Source organism: Photinus pyralis, unplaced genomic scaffold (assembly GCF_008802855.1).
Source record: "Photinus pyralis isolate 1611_PpyrPB1 unplaced genomic scaffold, Ppyr1.3 Ppyr1.4_LG5, whole genome shotgun sequence".
Lineage (NCBI taxonomy): Eukaryota > Metazoa > Arthropoda > Insecta > Coleoptera > Lampyridae > Photinus > Photinus pyralis.
Window position 1 is genome coordinate 4,040,910 of NW_022170596.1, and position 22,202 is coordinate 4,063,111.

Consider the following 22,202-nt stretch of genomic DNA (forward strand, 5'->3'; position numbering starts at 1 on the left):
TTCCGTCAAGGACAAATTAACCACACGTGCCGGTGTATTCGCTACAAAAGATTGTTGTTAACCTTCAGTGCCAAGTTTTTTCGCCGCGAAGTATCTCTGCAAGGGCCGTGCCAAGTTGGATTTTATGAAAATCATCGACTGCCAAAGGACATTTTAATATAAGGTACAAAATTAAGGGTTGCTTATCTGTATGAAATGTTTTCGTAAACTATACAGGGTTATTACAGATGATGTTCCTGATTTCAAATGAATATATTTCTGGATTATTATACTTTAAGACCATTTCAGTGGACACATATTAGCTGTTTGTTAGCTCCATTCTTGTTAGTGCTGTGGTCAAAATGATGAAGCTCTCTTGAACTTGCCTCTAAGATGTCTGGATATCACTCTCTATTTTTTTTTCTTGTGGGGATACATCAAAGATAAAGTGTATACACCACCATGTACAGAAAGCAAATCTGAGGTCGAAAAAAAAACGATCAAGGAGTTTGCATTAGTGAGTTCAATAATTCAGTTTAAAGAAGGGTTAATCAACCCTTTTATATTGCAACATCCCTTACAAATCATAAAAGAGATCACCGAAGTTGAGAAAATAGAAAATGTCTTTTGAATATCTTAAATGTGGAAAATTTACATTTTCGTACAATCAGAGGACCAAATGAGCCAGAGAAAATATACGTCAAACTGTGGACAGAAAACAGCAGTTCGTCGTGTTGCGCAAGTTCGTTTTTCAAAGAAAAGGTTTGTCATAAAAAGTAACAAATAAACTAGAGAAAGTGTTTCTGGTGGGAGAAGAAAATAGAAGATAGATTTTAGTAAACGGAAGACGCGATCGCCGTCACTCTTTTTGAACATCATGCAGTCAGTAGGGGAAAAGCTTCGCTTGGAATCACTTTTTAGAAAGCCACACCAGCAGTCTTCGGGGTACAATTTCCCCTCTATATGCAAAAAGTCAGTGGAGTGCAACAAAAGGTACTATAAACCAGATTATTTGTGCCCAGTTAATGCATCTAATTACGAGTACATTCATTAATGGGCAATAGTCGCATACTTTGTAAATATTTGTGCTAGTGGAACAAGTTAATTTTAAAACTTTGCGCTTTAGTCTTGTCGAGTCTGTAGTCCTTCGCGTTATAAATATTTTGTAACGTGTTTTTTCCTGCTTGAATATGTTCTTAATTTATTCATTTTTTCGATTCGTAACCCTTAATTAGTACTCTTACGCTAATGTATATTGAAAATATTTACGCCATCTAGGTATCTTCTTTGTAATCTACTAGTTAATTTCTGTGTGCACATTATCTTGTAGTAGTGTTCTTTTACCCAGTTCTTTATTCTCGTGTTTCACATAGTTATTTGTGTCGCCGAGCGAGGTCGTTGCTATCCCGTCTTCTTTAAGTTTATTTTGCCGGCGCAGTTGTATTTCTTTTCCCCTTTAGTGAAGTTTTTGCCGTCGAGTTGATTAGATGTAAATGTCTCTTGGTACGCCATTACTCTTACTGGCTTCGTGTCATACCTGTTAGGGATTTATTGTTTTGGCTTTACCGTATCTTTGGAGTGGTTTCTCTTTTTCTCTTTGATATCTTGCTGGCTCCATCGAAAGTTTTTACGGATCTGTATTTTGCATTTGGACAATTCGAGGTATGTTACGCAGCATATTTACGTGTTAGTTTTAGGGATTTTAACCTTTGCTCAAGTTTTGCTGTACCTTCCTCACCTTTGCTTACAGTTTCCTTATTGTTTCTCATCGTTATTTCTTTTAGGTTACCTTTTACGTTGATTTACCTGGATTTCACTTACGACCGACGCAGTCCGTCGATGATTTAACAGTTTTATTTGGTCCCACCATTTTAGTAAGAATGACGAACGACGCGTGGATGTTTCTACATTACCGGCTACGAAAATTTCAATTCTACCCAACAGCTGATTTTACCTGTGACTTACTTAAGGCTTTCTTTAACTATACTTCGATATTGTTCCTGAATTGTAACCGCAAGTATATTAACTACATTACCGGCTACGAAAATTTCAATTCTACCCAACAGCTGATTTTACCTGTGACTTACTTAAGGCTTTCTTTAACTATACTTCGATATTGTTCCTGAATTGTAACCGCAAGTATATTAACGAAACCTTGGACAACAATACTGTTGTATAGCACTCCGACATATCTGACACACCGTAATTTGTTTTGTCGTTACTCGTTACCGAAGATTTTACTTTCGATATTGAGACCCGATTTTGTTACGTTGCCTGCTGATCGCTACGAAGATTCATTTTTATTAGTTTAATTGCACTGTATCCTTCAGATTAGCTGTGTTATACTATTGCTGTGTAAACAACTTTTTGAAGTTACCGAAACTTTGTCTGAAGCCGATGTTTACAATTTTTAGTCACGTTATTTGTTTGACTGCAAAGACTCAGTTCATCTTGTTTACGTTTTGAATTGATTAAATTGCATTGCTATTCAATAAAAATTTAGTTATTTATGTACCGTAAAATATTCTTCTTGAATTTAACGTCAGTTTTATGCTGACTGGTACGGACAGTCGTAATCGATCGATGAGTATTAATTAGTATACGATTTACCTACTTAGTGTCAGACGTTAACATTGCTATTTCGCAATCCTTTATGTGCAGCGCGATTCACTACTCCTTTTATTTGTTTGTTTTTGTTGCTTTCTGTTACAGATTTGCATAACGAGCCCTTCTGAATTCAGACGGCCGCTACGACCAGAATTCAAAGGTACATGTATTATTTTCGTCGTTGAAGTTGGTTAATTGTATGTTAGTGTGAACGATTGCGTTTGCCAATTAGGTATTTCAACTGCCTCACTCCTCATATACTAACGTGTATTCTCCATCAGCGGAGGATTTAACAATAGTGTTGTATTTTTCTTCCTATATATCCTTAAAGTGATATTTATCACGAGCAAATCGTCTCAACACGGGACTTCCATCTCCCGCATTCTCAATGCAACTAGTACCGTTGCATCTTGGCGTCCCAAAAACGTGGCTAAAATAAAGCTCCCTAAACTTAAAAATCACATTCGAAAAAATGAAAATTCATAGGCTCATTGTCAACTACATGATAACCCTCTCCATTCTACCCAACACCTGCCCGATTTTGAATTAAGTCGCCAACAGGAAATTACCGTTTTATAAGTGTAATCTAATGAGAATTTTACATGTTAGAAGCTTTGCACTAACAAACAAGATAGGAAGAATCGCATACGATTTTCAGTAGTTGAGCTACACTACCATTTTCTCCATCTGATTGCATGTATATGTGTGTACACTCTTAATACATTGTAATTGGTTGGTGTTCCAACGCTGATTTACCACCACTAAGCGACGAGCACGTTACGCGCCTCTGCAGTAAGAGAATCAGTAGGGGTGAGTTACTAAACAGCGCATATAAGCAAATGTATTCCACCTCGGCCCACTAGTTCAAATTATGTCACTTCGATATAACTGCGGTACTACTCGGGACACCCTTCACCCCGCAATTGATTAAACACCCCCTTAAGACATGCATGCATTTTCACTGAAACTTAACTAAAACTTAAAAAATTAAATGAACTTGTAAATGACAGAATGATGCCCCTAAATATACAAGCGAAAGCTGCGTTAATGTTTCGCTATTTCTATCAACTTGTCAAACTCTGCGTAGGACAAATGGTGCCTCAGAAGACGAGCTCAATCGATATGCACAGCCTGCTCTACATTTCTGAGAATTTCGTACGGGAGTTCATATTTCTGTTGCCATTTATTTACAAGCGCACTTCGCGCCTCAGTTTTAATGAGGTGCGCTAAATTTCAAGGAAGTATTATTAGACTGTGGGAACTTAAAAGTCGTACATTCATTATCTTTAATTATTAAAATACAAACAGTACGGCGCCCTTCTTTGTCCTTTCAGTATTTTTTAATTCGCAGAACTTCTCCGAGGAAAAAATTCATCCGGTCGTAGCATTTATCGAAGTATGATTTTTTGTGTAACTTTCTGGGCACTTTCGACGACGGAAAAAGATCACACACGACTTCCTTGAGAAAATTTTTTTTTGTAACCCGCACAATAAAAAGACGCACGCTTTCGGAAGGACCTATTTTAACAAACTGTGACACGCTTAGAAGATATTGTTATCTTAGGTTTCGGTCGTTTTGCTGCCTTTTATTTAATTATCGAATTATTACAATTTTAATGCAATAATAATTAACGTTTTCGCCATTAAATCACAAGGGAGAAAAAATTGAGCCGGTGTTACTGACTTATAACTTCAAAAGCTTGTACTGACAATGCGAGGTCAAGTTCTTTATTTCTGTTTTTTTTTCTTTTTTGTGTAACTAATTTATTAAATTAAACATTTAGGAAAAATTTAATTATATTCCGTTAATTAACTTAAGATAACATTCGTAAAGAAATACGTGGTACCTGTTCTTTGTTTAATTCTGTTAAGGACTAGGTACTTGCCATATGACCGTTTTTTACTTACGAAAAAAATGCCTACAGTTTCCCAAAAGGTTGAATTCCCGGACACGTGCATGTTAAAATGTATCGTGTTAGTTCAAATAAACTAGATTAATTAAAGTTGGTGTTGGATGGTTGAACGTAGCACACGATTTTAATTTCAGCGTTAATGACGCGTGCAGATTTACACTGAACAATTAGACTATAATAGTATAAAGTGGTATAAGACTACAAAAAAAAATAGAAATAATATAGGTTATGTACGTTTTACTTTCAAATACAGAAGCGCAAGAAATAATTCAAGGAGGACGCCTCCCTTTAGACAGCGAAATTTGACCGTCTGGCACACCTTCAAGGTATAGGCTACCTATTGCAAAACATTCGGGGACTCTAAGACCGTTCCCCTAAAAGTAGTTCAAAACGGCAGAAGTTGGTCCGGACAATTATTTACAATTAACTAACAATAAATTTATAGCAGTCTCGAAATTGATTAACTTATAACACTAATTTATATTTATTTTGCTTATATAGCAAACGCCGGTCTTTCTAGAAAGTACACGAAAGCTTCCGAACGCTTTTGAATATTCTTGAGCAAACACGTCATATTTCCCGGAAAGAATGCGTCACATCTACCTTAGTTGCTTATCGCTACAGTAATAATTGCTGAAACATTTGTTACCAAGCTTCTTATTTATTGACTAGAATTGTAGGTAATTCTATGAGCGGGAAATTACCGCAACGTCTGAATCATTGTACATTTTACACAATAATAATTAATAATAATAATTAAGTGATTGGTGATGACATCAAGTCATGCTACCGATAGCGCCCGAACCGTCGCGAAACTCGCACCAAAAGCCTCGCTGTTAGGTTGATTCCAGCATTTAAGGGATCGCCACTTCTGTTATAAAAGAATCTCCTTCTCCAGTATTTTTAAGACTCCGCCAATTACAATTAGACTTGATAACGGCAGCTTCGCAAGAACGTACCCCGCGACCCAATTACGACGAACACACGCGCACATCGTAACATCTGCATCTCCGTTCCCTTAACAGCGAAGCATCTTATTTAAATTGAATAAATTACAAAAGCGATCAAATTTAAACAAGAAAATAATACGCAATTACAAACAATTCTAAAAGGAGAAATAAATTAAAAATGAGATAACAAATTCAAATACAATAAACCAACTTTGTGCTTATCGTAAATAATCCTCCAGATTTACACTAAATTGAAATATTTCCATATACAAGGTGTCCCATCATTATTTTTGGCGTTCAGATCGAAATAACATCTAGGTACAAGATGCTGTTTACACAAAACTGGGTGTCAACGATTAGGTATATTAGAAAAACCATAATTTCTAGAGTAAGGTGTATCAAAATGAGATTCGGTACAAGTAAATGGTACGTGAAGAGCAGATTTTTCTTAACTAAGTTGGGAATGTAACAATCTTCTTTTAATACTGGATCTATGTTATATTTACGAAAATGTCCAACTATCCCTGGTAACGTTTCATCAGTTCCATTTCCATATTACGGGGTATGCACATAGTCACATTGTCCCCACAATAGAACTACCTTTTACTTATTCCTTTGAAATTATCCTCAGACCGTCCTGTATATAACTATTTCGCCTGTCCCTGTATATATTCCCACTTGCTATGTGGCACGCATGAGCCGTCGAAGTTAGAATTAGGGCGCATATCTATACGCACTCGTCGAAAAACTATCGACAATCAACCATCAATAATGAGCATGTCTGTTAAAAAGCAGCATGCCATTTTCATCGAATTTAATTTGCACATCGCCGTGAAAACTTTCGCCATTAGCATCGCCTTCGTTGAAGCAAATCATCGCCTTTATCGTTAAATCAGCCATCAATCTTCGTTCGCTACCTACCGAAAAGGGCAACATCGCCAACCACCGTCGCTTATGGCCTTCGCATAAGAAGACCTACATCGAAACAACAAGTAAGTCCTATCGCAGTTCAGATTTTACAGTACACGTGCCCTATCCATTCACCAAATCAAGATTAAAATCAATTTACTTATTTGTATTTTTAATCAGTAAACACGTTAATCATTAGTGTCGATATTCTTTCAACATTCCTCTTATACGAAAAGCATAGCAAGCATTCCATATACAGTCCACCAGTTTTGAGTATTGGCCGTCTTTCTAACAGCAAACCTTGATTTATCTTATAATTTTCTTCTAATTCCTGTTTAATCCACTTTCATTGGGTCTTCAACTTGTTCCTTCCTTTAAATCTGAAAAATACCTTTGAAGTTCTTTTCTGCTTCTTTCTCTCCGTAGTCCCGCCTACAATTTCAGTCTTAGTTCCTATTTTAGGTTTTCCATATCGGGATAGAAAATCCTCCACCTTATTTTCTTATATCTTTTATATTCCTATATGCTGAGGGTCACAAGTTGCAGGTAAGCAGGTATGGCAAAACCCTAGTACAAAGAGTTACGAGATAACTCAAAATATTGCGGTGTAACTACGTCTTGCGGACGTTTTGATGGCTTCGGCACCAATAATAATGTTGAATCACCCTGTATGTCTGAATTTCATTTTAAATATTGATCGCTAATTCAGAATGAATACAATTTCGATCATGTTATTCGAATTTGAAGTCATTGTTGATTTTGGTCGCCTTTTGGTTTGTATATTTTGTTAATCAGATGGATTTTCGTGCAGTGTTTCTCATTTTAAATCCGGTCATTGCAATAAGAGCGTTATCACTGCGTGAGCTAATTAATTTCGAGATAAGCACATGTTCGCCGTCGTAAAGACAGGTGTTGAATTTATTCAAGGGCGCAGTTGGAAGTGGAACGGAAAGGAAAATTGTTTTAAATAGTAGAGCAAGACGTGAAGAGTGACTTTTTTGTGGGGAGGTTATTGGTGTATCGCAATCTGGGGTAGTTGAGCGGAATTTGTTGCAAAACGTTCAGTCTTGGTGATAATAAATGGTGCTATAGAAAAAAATCAGTTGGTCTCAGAGATTTTATCTTCGTTCAAGGTGACTGTTTAAGTCGAATTAAGCGGAAGCGTGTAGTACGCTTACGAAAAAGTTATTCGGAGTGTTGTAGTTCGAGCCTTTCTGGAGTCTGACCAATGTTTTTTTTGTGTTTGTGCATCAGTTAAAGACAATCACATTTGACCGGATATTTTGAAATATTAAGGTACCTAATTAAGATTTCTTTGATTAATTGCTGCAATTGATCGCTTGTTGCGTAGTATGTGTACTATGACTCGGAATGCCTACTTTTATCTCAGTCTTATTGATTGATTTTGTGTAATACATTTTGTTTCATCTGTAAATATTCCAGGTTGCCTTTAAATCAAGCCCTAACTACGAGCCAGAAGATAAGATTTCTCATGATAAATCTGGGTTGTGCCAGGTGTAAAATTGTGTAATGTAATTCATTGGAATTGTGGAGTTGATCAAGACCGCTGAGTTTTCCCAAATTCATAAAATTAAGGTTACCGAGATTCCTAACTGTGGCGGATCCTGGACGTGCCCTGGAAAAATCATAATTATTTCTTATAAAAGATTTTGTTAGTATCTGTACTTAATTGAGCTAGCTGGACAGGCCGCTTGTGGATGGTTTAGTGATGGTTTTGCTATTGTACATTGCAATATAACTTCTAAACGTACTGCATGCAAAAAAATGGCTAATAAAATGCCTACTCGTGCTAAAAGAAAAAAAGGAAGACAGAAAGAAAAAAGAAAGAAAGTTTATTTTCCAAAGCACAAAGAAAACAGAAAGAAATAACAAATACATTCAAATTGACAATAATTAAAAGGTTTGTTTCTTATTTTTAAATAATATACAAAAATATGTCACGTTCTTGCAAATTTGACACGACACCTAGCTCAAACATGCAAATCAGACGAGGGTTCCTCCTATTATAAAAAACAGCAAACCTCCGATGGGAGTTTGAAATCTGGTATATATGACCAAAGAGTATAATAGCCGCAAGTAACAAATGCTTTATGATTCACCTGTGATATTCCATATTTTACAATTACTAGTCAAACATAAAATAATGACAGAATAACCTCTCATTAACTAAAAGCATCAAAATTTCTAAATGGCTTGCCATTATGTATGGCACGTACAGCCTTTATTCCTTATTACTCGTATTTTCATAGAAAAAAACAAATTCGCCCTTAATTTCTTACCATGAGACGCTTGCAGCAAGCTTGAATGAAAATACTGAAAATCAGAAAAGTGGATCGATTAATAGGAATGAATCTAGGGCAAAAATCATCTAAATATACAAAAAATTACATTTAACTACGAAAGCTCTGTCGTGATGTATTTTGATAATCTGCGCGAGCACGAATTGTGTAATTGAATTAATTACACACAATTCTGGTCTTATTTCAGAGAAACCTAATCAAATTTGACGTGTTTTGTGCCATGAATTGTTCCCGTTTTCTTTATCGAGAATAAAAAATTTCTATTTGATTAAAATCAAACAACTTACATAAGACTCCAGTTAAACTTTATGTAATTGAGTGTTCGAAGTCGCGCTACGCAGTTCGGTAAAGTAGGTTCAATCGCTTCGTCACGTACTCTTTGCATGTAAGCGTGTTCCCCGAAAGTTTCAAACTAAATAATTAATGACAGCGTACCCTAAGCGTCTCAAGAAGTCGTCTTTAGATGTGCCAGGATCGGTTTTCTGAATTAGTTTAGCGTTCACTTGGGTAATAGAGGAGATATAAACTTGGCTTCACTTAAATTGGCTGTGAGCTGCATTTGCACTTTTCAAGTTGTTTTCGATTTTCCACAAGCTTGATTAAACTCAGCAGTGTCCCAATTAGACGTAAAGAAACAGTACCTAAGTCAAATAAGAACACCTTTAATGCTCTTAGACATTGAGTGATAATTTTTTTGCTGAAATCGCAAAGCTACCTATCGTTTTTAACTGTTTGGGTATGATGCAGAAACCGAAAACATTGGAACTCTTGTGGTCATTGAAGTAACACAAAGTAAAAAAAACTGATGAAGTGAACTTAGTGTTTGAATATTAAAAAGGAATCAACTTCTCTGTCCGATTTGAGCCAAAAATTAGAAGCCCAAAGAAGATCAGCTTAAGTTGTAAGAAAAGAAAATAGCCGATGCTCAAGAGCAGATAAAATTAGCTGAACAAAAATGACAAGATATTAAATTACCTGGAGTAGAGGCGTTAAGGAGTTGAACACCACCAAATATTGTATGACAAGGTAAGAGAGAAGTTAGAAGCGACAGTAAAAAGAAACTTTGTATTAGAAGAAAATTAGCGAAAACTACAAGAAGAATTGCAGATAATTATGAAGAGAAAAAGAAGAATTTCCGGATTTCAATACAACTTTTCAGTGTGTTGGCTCAAAAACGGGAGGGGGTGCCGTAACAGTAGAAGAAAATTAGCGAAAACTACAAGAAGAATTGCAGATAATTATGAAGAGAAAAGGAAGAATTTCCGGATTTCAATACAACTGTTCAGTGTGTTGGCTCAAAAACAGGAGGGGGTACCGTAACGGGTGCTACGTTTTTAATCTAAAATCCAACTACCTTTTATCGCATTTTCCAAGTCATGTTGGAAGGCGTTGTTATGGACACTTTCTCTGTCCATCCGAGGCCTTAACTATTACAGTTTTCAAGATATTTAGTTCATTCTTTTTGCATTCGGTAGCTTATAGCTTTGGAACCTCACTAAAGAAAAATCCTGACGATTAATGTGCAGATTGCAGATTGCGAGCAATGTCAACTTTTTTATTTAAAGAGATATTTTTTTGAAATTTTAACCAAAGATTCTTCTTATAAAGACAAGGATATCGCATATTTTAAGAATCAGGTGTGTGCATGCGCAGATTGCGCAATGGTCAGTTTCTTATTTATAAGAACATTTATGCCATAACTATTTTCCTTTCTAACCTTCGGGAAGTACCATGGAAAATGCGTTGAAGTAATCCAAAAACTTTTTTCATTTTTACTCTTAAGTGCGCGGCAGCAGGTAGATAGAGGTGAACTTATATAGATGCGAATAAGTTAGATTCGATCATAAGTAGCGGTATTTGGCGGGTTTTTTACGTGATGGCTAATTGATAAGGTGGAGATTGTAAAAAGGCATGTGTCTGTACCAATAAAAAAAACTACAAAATTAATTCGGCGACAAGATAAAAATTGAAGTTAACCCCAGTTTCTAAAAATAGGTACTGTAATGATCTTAGGGATGAGTTCCCCAAGCCGACACTGCAATCTTGACTTACCCTATAGTTACAGTTGGTAACTCTGGAACAACTCTGAGCAAAGCCATCTAACTTTCCAGTCGAAACGACAGACTTTTCGCGGCACTTTTGAATTTCGGTCGCAATCGACTTCATATGGACGGCACGAATGAACTCCTACGTTGGGACGTGAAACATAATAGGTAAGAGGATTGACTAAATGCAGAATTTTGTGCGTTGCGTAAGAAAAGACAAGAACAAATAAAACACATTACGCACACAACAAGGCAATACCAAGAAAACCTTTTATAGACAAAAAACCTGGCCTAGCCCACATAAATAAACGAAATAAATGAACTACGACAACCAAATGCAAAAATCAAACTGTACAATAAAAATTGGGCATTGAATCAAATGCAGTAAACCAACAAGAACGAGACTCAAGAGGGATCATAAATACAAGTGGAAAACATATGATCAATCTATTCAGTACAAAAACACATTAAACAAATCAACTTGTAAATTGCATGTATATAACACAGCATCAAAACGGTGTAGCTCTACTCCAGCCTCGGTTACCATAATTTCACACGATAAGTGAGAATGCCAGTAATTCATCGCACGAGCAAAACATAATAGAAGAAAAGTTAATTAGTCCTGCAGCAGGCCACGAATAAGAGAGCAAGATATACAGCGAACCCTTCTTCTCGTATACTGCTAAGACACAAGAGTTGCAATCTGTACAAGATGAGCAAGCAAGCGAAGCATCGGGCACAAAGCGATAGCACACTGAGAATAAACTTCTTCGTGAATACGTAAATAAACACTTAATAAACAATAGAAAAGCATAATTACCTGTACACTATAACAAACAAACATGATCCAAATACCGGTACATAAAAAAAGCTTAAAGCACGCCACGCTTCTATGGTGGTATTTTATGCAAAATGTAAATAATAACAAATTGTGACATGAAATACAATGGTTATTGCTACCTGTAAATACACTTTCAAACTTTCAAAACACAACAAGCATCTGCGCAGAACGGTAGAAATTGAAAACGTAGCACCATTGGTGTATACAGAGCGTATAGTATTTTTTTTTCAAATGTAAAGGTGTGTTGCCTAACCGTAGAGGTAGGTTACCACAATACCGATGGTGAAATCTTGAAAATGGTGGAATAAAACTAAGGACGTATCACAGATAAATTCCACGAATGGCTGGGCCAAGTGCACCAATATTAACAATTGAGTTTCACCATAAATCACCATAAATGTTAACAATAAAGTTGCGTAATACCATTGAATAAGCACTTTAAAGAAGTATAACTGCATAGGAAAACCTGAAATTGGTGTAAGGTGTGTTGCATACACTGCAAAGTGGTTAATTACCACAAATATTGAAGGATATTTGCCCTCGGGCGGTAAATAAGGACTATTTTAAACAGGGAAACCAGTTATACTTAGGGGTCCTTTGTTTTCCTTGTTTATCAGAGTTGAACAGTGTTGTCATAGTTACCAGATCCTTATATGGAGCTAGGTAAAGTTTGATTGTTTATTATGTAAAGATAATGGTCCTTAGAACAGTTCTTGTTGTTTTCTTATTAGATTAAACTACATTTTTTACTTTATTTATTGTTCCTTATGATCTTACATTTCAGATTGATCCTCCCTTACATAATATTGTTATTGGCATTGAATAAAAGCTTATTCAATATTTTAATCTAGTTTATTCAAACTAAAAGCGCTTGCCAAAAGACTGGCAACGTTGGAATTTTAAAGAAGTAAAGAAATCTGCAAAGTCGGTAACTAGCTTTAAATTTGTGGTTCACTTTCCCCCACAACAGAGGGACGACAGAATCCTGGGCAGATTTTCTTATTTCATCAGTTAACACGGGCGTTATTTAAGGTGCTTATTCAATGGTAATACTCAAGTATTCAAATTTCGGATTATTCTTCTGATAAACGTGAGTTATCACTTTCCCGTACAGGCAGTGAAGGCAAATTAAGTAATGTCTTTCCTATTCTTAACCCTTTTAATCTGGTGAGCTAGCTTGGAAGGTAAAAGTTCGAAAGGTAGGTCCCAACGTACTACGACGAAAGAAGAAGGCGAAGAAAAGTGCAAGAAAAGTTTCATCAATAGAACCATGAACCCGAAGTCAAGAATCTACAATTGTAATTACCGTTACACAGTGCTTGAGTCGCGGATTACCTTTACTATTCATTTCCATTTTGGTTCCTAATAGTTTGATCTCATATATCAAGAACTGCGTCACTCGCTGCTTTTCCAGTTTCTTTGTATTACGCATGATGTTCTTGTCTTCTTAATAGTTATTTATTATATAAGACTCTAAAGGGATTTTTTAACCATTGAGTGAATGAGTTTCACGAGATGGTTAGTTTCTCTTTATCATCGTGTATAATACAAAACTATATTTCATAGCAGAAACCATATAAATCATTGTGAAGCTGCTGACTATTCTGAATTTAATTTAGAGATGTCAAAAATAGCAAGCTTAGGTATAGAAACAGAATTGTTATATGTTTTGAACGTAATTTTACATCGTGCATTGGAAATAAGAATGACAGATGTCATTATAATGCACAATCATTTGTTTCACTTTATCTACTTTATCTTTATCTATTTACGATAATTCAACCGCTTTAACCGGATTGGTAGAAATCACCATAGATACAATTATTGTGGCAATAATTGTATACATAGCAAAATCTACCAACCCGGTTTAACCGGTTGAATTATCGTAAATCCCCTTTCGTTATCCTACGGTTAAAGATCGGCTTAGCCTACTCATTCAAACCTATTAAAATGTCAATTTAACATATGCTATAAAATAATTTCCACTTGCTTTTTTTTTCTTTAACACTTCTTTAATTTCACTACTCCCCCCACAACGTTTGTTTAAATTTTTGTTTTGTTTTAATTGCATCACATACGGTTTTGGCTGTCTCAAGTAATTTTTAAAGCAATTCCACAATTCTACTATGCTGTTTCTTTTCAGTTCTAATATTTAGCAAGTTCACTTTCAGTTTGTTTTCAGGTAGTTCTCTGCTTTCGGGTGTAATTCGTACAGCTGTATTTGGTACAATTTTGATTTTCGCTTGCAACTATGAAGTGATCGCTGTAGATTTCAGGTTCTCTTTTTACTCTTTTTATTTCCTCTACGCGTCTCGCTATAATCTATAATTAATTTGTTCAACCCGGTTTTTGATACCTTGGTAAACTGACAAATATATCATATTCCTAGTCATATTCACTATTATATGATTATTTTCCAAGCTATAATTAATCATTCAGATTCCATTATTGTTCTTCACCTTTTTTCCAAACTTTCCGATTACACTATCCCCTCCACTCGCATCATTTTTTGCTCTTCTCTTGAAATCCCCAATTTTTCTTTATGGACCTCTGTTAATGTTTACTAGAGTTTGTTGTTTTTATTCATTAAACGACCCCGCTATTAGCTATATATGGATGTCCTATCTTGGGCAGCTCGGAAACATTACGAAGATCGTCAAATTAGGGAAAAGTTCCGCAACAATTAAGGAGTAATTATCATTCCGATTACTTCCGAAGATATTCTAGAAAAACCGAAATATGTCGATTGCTTTTTTTATTATCGTCTGATGTTATTTGAACAGATAATAAAAACACTTTCTCATTGCCACTTTGTGATCTCTACAAGACACCGTTGAGAGATTTTCAATGTCACGATTCGTTTCGGAGAGATCACCATCAACGTTTCATATGGCCGGCAAAAAAAGTACATACTGTATTCAGTAGCATTTTTTAGTACGAATACAACTATGTACAGGAACACAAAAAAGGTGGAAACCGTCGGTTTCAACAGGAGGGTGCACCTCCACACAAATCCTGCGAGAATACCTTTCGGACAAATTTTCTGAAAAACGAAAAAATAAGTCCGAAAAAATCCAATTAAATTCAGAAACAAGTCTGTGCTCAGATTTAGTGATGCCGCCGGGACGAGACTTCGAGACGAGACCAAGGTTCAGTCTCGTCTCGTCTCATCTCGTCTCGAGGAGATGAGACTCTCCATCCATCCATCTTTTTGATTGGTAGTTCGTTTTGGTCGCCATATTGGGGCTAAAATGCTATAGATACTTTAGTGTGAGTTTACACTTTTTTGTATTCTTGCGAAATTCTGTGAATAAAGGCGCTTAAGGTAAAATGTGTATTGGGGACATACTACTTATATTACCAGATACATTTTATTAAAGCTAATATTTTTTAGCTGCAGAATGGTAAAGAAAAGTTTTAAAATACGTATAATTATGCTTTGTGATTAGCAGATAGATAAGGAAGGTCATTATTATTTTATTTGTCATGCCTTCGTGGTGCCTTTTGTATGCTCTACAGTCTACACCATTTTTGGATAGTATGGCGAGACCACGCGAGACTACACGAGACGAGACGAGACTGAACCAGAGCGAATCGAGACTTTGAGTTGGTCTCGTCTCGAGGTCACGAGACGAGAAAAGACCTTCGAAAGTCTCGTCTCGTCTCGCGGCAACACTACTCAGATTTCAAGAATTTTAAATATGTCGGCTAAATTAATTACCTACTCGATCTAATTTAATTATAATCAAAATTGAATTTTAAAAAATAATTAAATTAGATCGCGAAACTATTCGACCAATAACAGGGCGGATCCGTGAATCAGACAGACAAACAAACTGCGGATTAAAATAATTCGAGTGGGGGAAAGTGTAATCTTACTACTCTGGGTTGTTCGAACTGCCACAATAACTCTTACACAATTAATATCGAATATAACAAGCGCTTAATTACTAATTTAACCAATAAATTAAATATCCTATCAAATTAATTCTGCAAATCAAATTAAATTCACCAATAACTCTGAGAAGTCGTTATTAAAAGCGGAAATCGGAAACAAAATTTAATTAAGCCATCTAATTTAATCATACTCAAACAAATAATTAAATTAATTAAAACAAATCGGGAAACAGTGAAATTAATCGACCAATCACAGCGCGGTTCCGCCAATCAAACCGCGAATTAAATTAATATGAGTCGTAAGCACCCTTACTACTCGTGGTTGTTCGAACTGCCACAATCAGCCCTGTGATGTCAAACTTAACGTGCAGGTTATCTCCCAAAAAATTTTGCGTTATTTAGTATTGGCAAAATGACGTTTTTGACAAATAAACAGCACGTTAAATTTAACGTTAGTGATACATCACAGAGCTGATTATCTAGTTTTTAACTGATTGGGCGACATTATAGCTCGCTGCCCACCCTTAATAAGGAATAATTTGGAGGCTAAACGATCAATTCTACGAGTAAAAAGATGTTTCAACGATATGTCACTTGACGTAATTTACGATTTCTGGGGGTGAAAAGAGGTGAAGCGCTTAGTGAGGTCGCATTTTATCGATGTACCTCGAAGAAAAATGGTGTCCGAATGATTTTTTTTTTAAATTGATCTAATTTACAGCAATGTGCTGTATCAGGTATTTGCTTTTATTTGAGGGAAATGGGGATTAGTTCTTTTCAAATAATCCTTACTAAACAACCGCATAGTGTTACATAAAGCTTATCTATGTTGTCATATAATTACCAAATATCTTCTTCTAAAAACATGGTGTTCCGAAAATAGGTCATATCTGCCTTAAACTTTGACCAAACCGTTTACCCTGTCAGTGAATCGCTGAATCTTAAGCTTTTACTGAACATTTTTTTTGTAACAGTGTAACAATCTCTCGTCAATTGTCTAATTTCGTCGTCCATGCGATTTGCGAACGTTTTGTAGTCGAATTCTTTGTCCGAGACTCCATTCCGTTGCTTTTGAATCGTACTCCGTTTAATCTTAACCTTTGTCTGCATTTCTATTATGTACTGAATTACTTTACTGTACTGTTTCGTCTACCTTATTCTGAGTAATGGATCGAGGGAGCCATTTTTAATATATATGATTAGTGTAGAACATGGAAAATTTGTAGATTTTAGTAAATAAAAGAGATAGTGTTGATGCGTAACACGTTTTGTGTGCCTTAATTGGAAAAAGGCTACGCTAACGATGTTATTTTTCAATAAAAACGGCAAATGGGTCGAAAATAATATTTTCATTCGACGGTGGTAGACAATTTCCTCGTATGCGCATTTATCGTTTGGTTGGAGGCGAGAAGGGTGTCAAAGCTAAATAATTTATTGACATCCCAACTCTCTTTGGCACTTTTTAATATTACACTTAAACCGTACAGTACGTATATGTGGATTTATCTTCAAAAAGGGTTTTCCTTTATATACGACAAACTGCACTACTCGAATTTCTCGAAGGGTTTTTACTGTCAAAATTAACACAATTTAAATGTCATCGCCAAATTTACGCACTTGGGTTTAGACTAAATGAATTAATCGGGCTCGTAAAGCACTTTAAGCCGAGAACATCGGGAGTTAGGCCGTCGTTTAGATGGATAAAGTTAACTCAATTTTGATTTATGCCATCCGGCGACGTATTACCAAATGTAAATATGTTTTGTAGAAAATTAGAACGAAAATGTGCATGCGCTTCGTGTGAAATCCTTAACGGGGTAATAAAGCAGAAGCTGTTAAACAAGAGTCAGGACTATTGCCAGGAGACTAACATATAGCTCATGTGGCTCCACTACTCGTAACAGCAAAATCTATAATACTACAATGGTCGTTTCCAGAATGAGCGCTGTGTTTATAGGAATAAAATTGTAAATACATATAAGATGCTATAGTACTCACCCGAATATAGTAAACAAAGTTGCTGAATCCACTCATACCAAAGAGCGGTAACCGACAAACTGAACTGATTTATTCTCCATTGTAAAAAAAACCTGAAACAAAAGGTCAAATCAGTAACTCAATCCTCCCTTATCCGAGGGTCAACATAGCGAGTTTTATAAACACTACAATAACATTACCTACGATTTATATTGTGCATTGGAAGTGATCTTTGCAATTTCCTTATATTCGATCACGTCGTTAAACCTCATCGCAGAAAAGGAAAAATCAAATATACGACATGCAGAATTACTTCAATATTATGGTGAATAATAAAAGATGATTTTGTTCCGTTTACTCGTTGATGTCGAGAGCGATTTGTAAGCGCTGTACCATTTCTTAATACAGTGAAGTAATTCTGGGATAATGTAAATAAAAGCCTTAGTGCTATCCTCAAACTTGAAACATTCTAGCATTTTGTACAAATATTTGGTAACACAGGACGTGAATTGTAAAGGTGGCCCGCCAGCACGTTTTAAATTTTGTCAATTTCTGTAAGTACGTATTGTCAGCAGGGCCGGCTTTACGTACAAGCACGCCTCAGTTAAAATGTTAAATTGGTTTGGTATATGTGTAGTGTGATCTTTGGTAGGTATTTACTCTTCAAATAACGTTTACTAAAGAGGGATAGGGGCCCAATCCCTAGCTGGTGCTTGGGAGCCCCGCAAGCTCTAAATCCAGCCCTGATTGTCGGCAGGTATAGGCGCGTTTTTTATTACATTTTGATAGTTGGTCAGATTTTAATGGTGGTTTCTACAAATTAAGAGTTTAGAGGAGAATTTCTTTACGGTTGTATGGAACGCCGTTTTAGTATTTATACCAACATTTTATCATGTATCATTTTAAATAACAGTCAATCTTATGTCTCTAAATTTTTCGTTTGTTGTTTTTATCTTACGTATTAAGAGATTGATTAAAAAAATGTTGATTAATAAAGATGATACATGAATTAAAATGTTTGTTGATAATTTTAATTAGGCGCTAGTATACACGTAGTCAAATAGACTAAACTGTAGTTCCTGAAACTTCCGCACAATCAGAGATACGAATTAAAATTATCAACAATCATTTTAATTAATGTAACATTTTAATTCAACAATCACTTTAAATAATTCTTGCCGATTTTAACAGCATGAATTCATTTTACAATGTGCCATTTTAAATAACAGTCAATCGTATGCCTCTACTTTTTACGTTTGTTGTTATTGTCTTACGTATTAAATATGATTGTTTAAAAAATGTTACTTAATAAAAATGTGAAATGAATTATATTGTTATATTGAATGAGTGTATATGAAACTGTATTTCAACAAACAATTAATAACAAACAATTAAATTGAATTGCAAGAAATACTTCGATTAATAAAACGATTTTGTCCAACAAACATAAAAATTCATTCATTTTAAATGTGGAATTAAAATTATCAACAAACATTTTAATTCATCAGTCATATAAATTCGACGATTTGAAAATTGAAGCCGAATATTTTCAACAATCACTTTAATTCAACAAACAAATAAATTTTTATTGTTAGACGTAGTAAAAGAATCTTTTAAAATGATTGTTGAATTAATATGATTGTTGAATTAAAATGTTACATGAATTAAAATGTTTGTTGATAATTTTAATTAGGCGCTAGTATACACGTACCCAAATACACTAAAGGATAGTTCCTGAAACTTCCCCACAATCACAGATACGAATTAAAATTATCAACAAACATTTTAATTCATGTAACATTTTAATTCAACAATCATTTTAAATAATGCTTTCCGATTTTAACAGCACGAATTAATATGATTGTTGAATTAAAATGATTGTTGGGAATATTTGTACAACACTTCAATAATTGAATTAATATGATTGTTGAAGTAAAAGGTTTGTTCATAATTTTAATCCCACATTTAATATGAATAAATTTTTATGTTTGTTGAATTACTTCTAGTTAGTTATATTACTGTTCGTTTATGTATTCGTTTGTTGATTTGTATTGTTAAACTTTCGTTATACACATTGCTATATAATTCATACATCATTTCAATTAAGTGAAGTTTTTTAAACAAACATATTTAATGTTTCACATAAAAACAACAAACATAATAAATCGGGAAATAAAATTAACTGTTGTTTATAATGTTACATTGTAAACTTTCGTAATAAAAAGTAAAACGGCGTTCCATACGGTTGAGTATTATAAAATACACGGGGTTGTTTCATTACGGGGCTGGTTACTCTAAAACTTTGTTGTTTTTGTTGGTTTCCCAATAAATTGGTCGCTATATTAATATTTGTAAATCAATAGTTAAAGCTGCGTCACTGGTGGATTCATTTCGTGAGAAAGCTGGTAGCGCTAGTCTGGCGGGTGATCAGGTAGTGACCAAACGGCTGGCGCTGGGTCAGACTTGTTCGGTATCGAATCATTAAGCAGCCTGCCTGCAGAAATATGCTGAAACCATGGGTTCTGGCGAATGGCCTTTCTAAACATAGGCTTTATCAGAGGTTGAAGTTTATTGGCCAAAGAGTAAAGGGTAAAGATGGCCGCAGGGACTGATTAGCCACCATTTTGTAGGCGTATTCAGTAGAATGAAAATGTAGGGATTAAGCAGAGTGATTTTTCGGGAATTCCGATTTTGACCACAAGAGCGCTAGATGAGCGGTCCGAAAGAGATTAAACACGGGCTCGCGAAATTAATACGCGGGTAGCCGCGACGCATTGCGCTTGAATTCATCGATAGAAAAAGAAGTGTTGGGTGCGGGAAGTAACGAAAACACGAAGTTCTAAAAGCGCACCAATGAACGAGTTCAGAACAAGTGAAGTGTTCAAATCGCCATATCAAATAGAATCAAAATCCTCTAATAGAACTATCGGGACTTAATTTAAGTGCACGTTATGACCGAGAGCTTTCGTGGTAGACGAGGTGGTAGAGTACCTGCAATTAAAGTTTTTGTGACGTGTAACTGTACGAATGGTAAGTGGTGTAACAGGAAGTCAGTCAGATTACCAATAGCAGTAATGCAAAATCACCGCGAATTAGAACCTGCTGAATCTAAGTTTAGGATCACGAGTTGTTTGCCGTTAATTTTCATCGCCAAATTCGTTTCCCCATTAGAGTGAAATGCATAAAACGTTAGGCAAGAATGATATTTTAAAATAAGATAATCGCATTTTTACTATATTTATATGTTCAATCCATTACCGTGATTTTAAGGGTAAAAAAGAGTCAAACTTTCGTAATTTAAATAAAAGAAAGAGAGAGCCTTAAAAAACGCTCTCATCTTGTTAAAACGAGTTAATATTTTAAATTGAACCCATTTATAAGGTGATTAAAAGATTTTATTTTTACTTGCAATTATAAAGTATAAATGCTGGCTGGTAGAATTACTTGTGGCAACGTTTTTGACCCTTCATCCAGCGCATGGGCGGATTTAAGACTGCCTACGATTTAAATTTAAAATTAGTAGGAGAAAACGCTCTTATAGGTCCCTGCGACGTCAACGTATTTTTTCGTTTGCTCTATGGTCAGTAGAATGCGCCGTTGAATTAGTGTTAAAGAGTGGGATTGTATAAATATCAGTCATAGTGCAAGCGATCGGTGCAAATGCCGCCGTGTGCAAAGGTAGGGAGATGGTTTCATCTTTGATTAGTTAATGCAATCCAGATGACCGGGCAAATTTAACTAAATTATGTGTGCCTTTGCCTTGGACGAGGCGAGGCCAATGTAAAGAATTCGCATTCGCCACGTATTTAAATAGACAAATTCACATCAAAATTTACAAGTAGTAGGTAGCGATAGTTTGTATTGAACACAATTTCGATCTTAGTATTTGTCAATGTTGTTTTGTATCAGAATTATTAGATCTTTAGTTTTGTTTAAATAATCGCCTTATATTTTTAGTTTTGTTGTTCAGTAGAGTACGTTCAGGAAAGTTTAGGGACATGTAAAGTAATTGCTTTAAGTGTTTTATTAAAATTTATCTCATTTCAACCCGGTCTTGCGATAAGAAGTTCGTTATCGCTCTGTAAAAGCGAATTAATTTCGAAGTAAGCAGGTGTTCGCCGAAATTTAAAAAAACAGGTGTTCGTTTATGATAAACGCATATTGAAGTTAGACGAGAAGGGGAGCCGGGCGTCTTTTCTACTGAACTTGATTAGCTACTGTTAACAAAATGATAAAGATGCAGCACTGGAAAGCTAAAAGAAGGGAAGAGTGGTTACGTAGGCGTAGCGGACGAAAAATGATGCTTTTTGATTACATTTTAGGGAAAGAGAGTCATTCTTGGTGTTTGTAAAGTTTTTATAGAAGAAAGTCTACATATTATTCTAAGAGATTTTAATTCGGCGTTATAAAAGAGAAATATTCTAGCTCCAGTGTTGTGAGTTTGAATGTTGTCTATCAAAAATGTGCCCTTTCTTTAAGGTTGTTTCAAGCATCCGATAGAGGTAACTCATCCACTACCAAAATGCCGCTTTTACGTCAAATTCAGTTTTGTTTAAATCAAGAATCAAGCGAAAAAACGCAGGTTCAAAAGCATCATCATTTGGTGTTTATGTTTTTGTTTTTTACAGAAAATCACAGCTATTACCAAATGTTAGGGTTATTAATTCTTTAAGGTAATTAGAATTTTCTATTAAATTGTATTTGTTTCAATCCGATCGCATGTGCGAGGTACTTGTCCATAGGCCCTGAATGCACTGACTTCT

At 35.3% G+C, this 22,202-nt stretch overlaps 1 protein-coding gene across 3 annotated transcripts in view; it reads right to left on the bottom strand.

The window, feature by feature from the left end:
- LOC116170852 (inactive dipeptidyl peptidase 10-like) overlaps positions 1 to 22,202 on the bottom strand; it is a 226,028-nt gene that overhangs the window by 131,230 nt on the left and 72,596 nt on the right. For all 3 annotated transcript variants that reach the window (XM_031487380.1, XM_031487379.1, XM_031487378.1), the window contains exon 2: positions 17,461 to 17,552. In XM_031487380.1, coding sequence (XP_031343240.1) covers positions 17,461 to 17,496 — 36 coding nt within the window. In that variant the 5' untranslated portion in view covers positions 17,497 to 17,552. The remainder of the gene's footprint in view (positions 1 to 17,460; positions 17,553 to 22,202) is intronic.